We start from the raw sequence: 2161 nt of genomic DNA, 5'->3' as shown, positions 1-2161 counted from the left end.
TCGTGGACGCCTTTTTCTCGTTGGGGCGCCGCGGAGGACGATGGTTGGGCTGCAGACAAGCACGGCGAAGGCGCGCCGCGTTGCAACCGGCACGGCGAGGCAGTTCAACGAGCAGCTGGCGGGGTTTTTTAACGGCTGGGAAGGGTTTGCCCGGGGTTTGTCGTGGGAGATTATTTACGTGCAGCGTGCGGATAGCGTGACGGTACACGCGTGTCAGGACTGCGGGAACGCGGGCGACAGGGCCAGTGCGGGGGATGAGAGGCACAGGACCTTTTGGGGCAACGAGGTGCACCAGCACCACGTGGCGATGCCGCACGAAGACGCAATTGCTGTGTGTAGTGAGTGCAGCGGCTTCATGTTTTCCCTTTGCCTCTCTTGTGGCGCCTCACTTCCACGAGCACCGCGGCGCGGCTGGGGAGCGGGCGGTTGCGTTTGGGGCGGCGGCGGCGGTGGTGCCACTGCGCTGCTTCGTTTTGGTTTTTTCGATTTGTTTTTTTTGTTTTTGTTTTTTTTGCTTTTTTTACGCCGCGCCGCCCTCCTGCTGCACTGTGCTGAGGGAAGTAGGGCCGGCGCTGGGCGAGTTGCGGTGGGGCCTGCGACGGCAAGGTCCTGCGGGCACGTGCGCTGCGTGTCGCCGCCAGAGGGGCTAAAAGGCGGCGCGTGACTTGTGCTTGTGGTTTTTGTTTCTGTTTGTTTTATTTCTGCGCTCTGCGGGCGTGTGCGTGTGTTTCTTGGGGGCGGCGAGTGTGCGGTCGTGCGGCCCACGCGTTCGGCGCTGCGGCCGGGCACTTGCGTCTTCCTCTCTGTATTTCTTTTTGTTTTGTTTCCTCCGCGAGGTGGACGCAGACATTTGCGGCGTGAGTCTCCGGCTGGGCGTGAGCGAGCGCCTCTCCGCAGGCCACTGCTCCTCTCCGCCTCTCTCCTTTCGCCCCCCCGCACGCCGAAGCAAAAGAGAGGCCAAACGCAGCTTGCTGCCGCTACCGTGCGCCTTGAGGGCTCTGCAGCTGCCGCAACCGCCAGCAACACACACACACACAACCGTCGCGGCCGGAGCGGACCCACCGCAAGGAGGGAATGAAGAGAGAGAGGCCCAACATGCCGCGGCGTCTGTTTTCCGCCGCGGTGCTGTTGCTCCTCGTTCTGCTGATATGCTGCTGCGGCTGTGGGGCTGTGCACGCTGAGGGGGAGAAACCAAATCAAGTGAAACTGCCGCAGAGCGTTGAGCTTTTCGCGCCAAAGAAGACGCAGGTGCAAAAGGGTAATGGAAAACGATCGATGGATTCTTTTGCCTCGCCTTCGCTCGCCAGTGCTGGCGGCGTCTTGGTTGCTCTTGCCGAGGGTCACATCAACTACACAGGCCCCAATAGTCAATTGTTGGGGTACACTTATTCTGATATTGTGGCGGGGTACATTAACGCTGCGGCGGGCTGGGCGTCTCTTGTCGCCGAGATCAACGCAGGCAGGTGGGAGGCTCACACCGTCTTCAGCAGGGAACGCCAAGCGAACCGTGTGGGCCGTGCGTTCTACCCCACCGCAGTTGCAAAGGACAACAAAGTCTTTCTTCTTGTGGGAAGCTACGACATGATCGACGACGGTAGTGATTCACATTTGAAGGAAGGTAACTGGAGCCTTGAGTTGCTGGTGGGTGAGGCCACGCAAGACAAACAGATCCAATGGGGCCAGCCCCAACAGCTGCTGCCACAGATCGCCCAATCCGCTCAAGCGATCGGTGTGGATGGGTTTTTTTCTGCTGGTGGCTCAGGCGTTGTGATGGCGAATGGCGCGCTTGTGTTTCCTGTGGTGGCAAATAAGGGAGGGGAGACGTCCTCCCTTGTCTCCACGATCATCTACTCGACGGACGGGGGCCAACACTGGGCGCTCGCGCAGGGGATGCTCCCTACGGACTGCACTTCGTCCCTCCTCGCCGAGTGGGAGGCGGGGCAGCTGCTCATGATTGCCGATTGTACGTTTGGCCACAAGGTGTTCGAGTCGAGGGACATGGGGGCAACGTGGGCGGAGACTGTCAGGACACTCTCGCGCGTGCGGGGTGATTCTGAATCAGACCCTTTGCAAGAGGCTCGGCTGGTGACGTCCCTCACCACCGCGACGATTGCTGGGAAGGCGGCTCATGCTCTACACCCAGACAGAGTACCCACTCGGG

The 2161-nt window shown here is 60.7% G+C and overlaps 2 protein-coding genes across 2 annotated transcripts; both read left to right on the top strand.

Moving 5' to 3' along the window:
- Positions 1 to 40: 40 nt before the first annotated feature.
- Tco025E_10165 (putative retrotransposon hot spot (RHS) protein) lies at positions 41 to 664 on the top strand (the record flags this gene model as incomplete). The annotated part of the gene is made up of 1 exon (XM_029376950.1): positions 41 to 664. The coding sequence occupies one exon, from the start codon at positions 41 to 43 to the stop codon at positions 662 to 664; it is 624 nt and encodes a 207-aa protein (XP_029222941.1).
- A 431-nt stretch (positions 665 to 1095) lies between these two features.
- On the top strand, positions 1096 to 2161 carry Tco025E_10164 (group II trans-sialidase superfamily; the record flags this gene model as incomplete). The annotated part of the gene is made up of 1 exon (XM_029376949.1): positions 1096 to 2161. A coding segment is annotated over one exon (1066 nt), but the record flags the coding sequence as incomplete, so codon positions are not given.

Source organism: Trypanosoma conorhini (genome assembly GCF_003719485.1).
Source record: "Trypanosoma conorhini strain 025E chromosome Unknown Tco_14.4_contig_01508, whole genome shotgun sequence".
Taxonomy (NCBI): Eukaryota; Euglenozoa; class Kinetoplastea; order Trypanosomatida; family Trypanosomatidae; genus Trypanosoma; species Trypanosoma conorhini.
The sequence above is the reverse complement of the archived record's forward strand: the minus strand, read 5'-3'. Positions and strand labels throughout refer to the sequence as shown.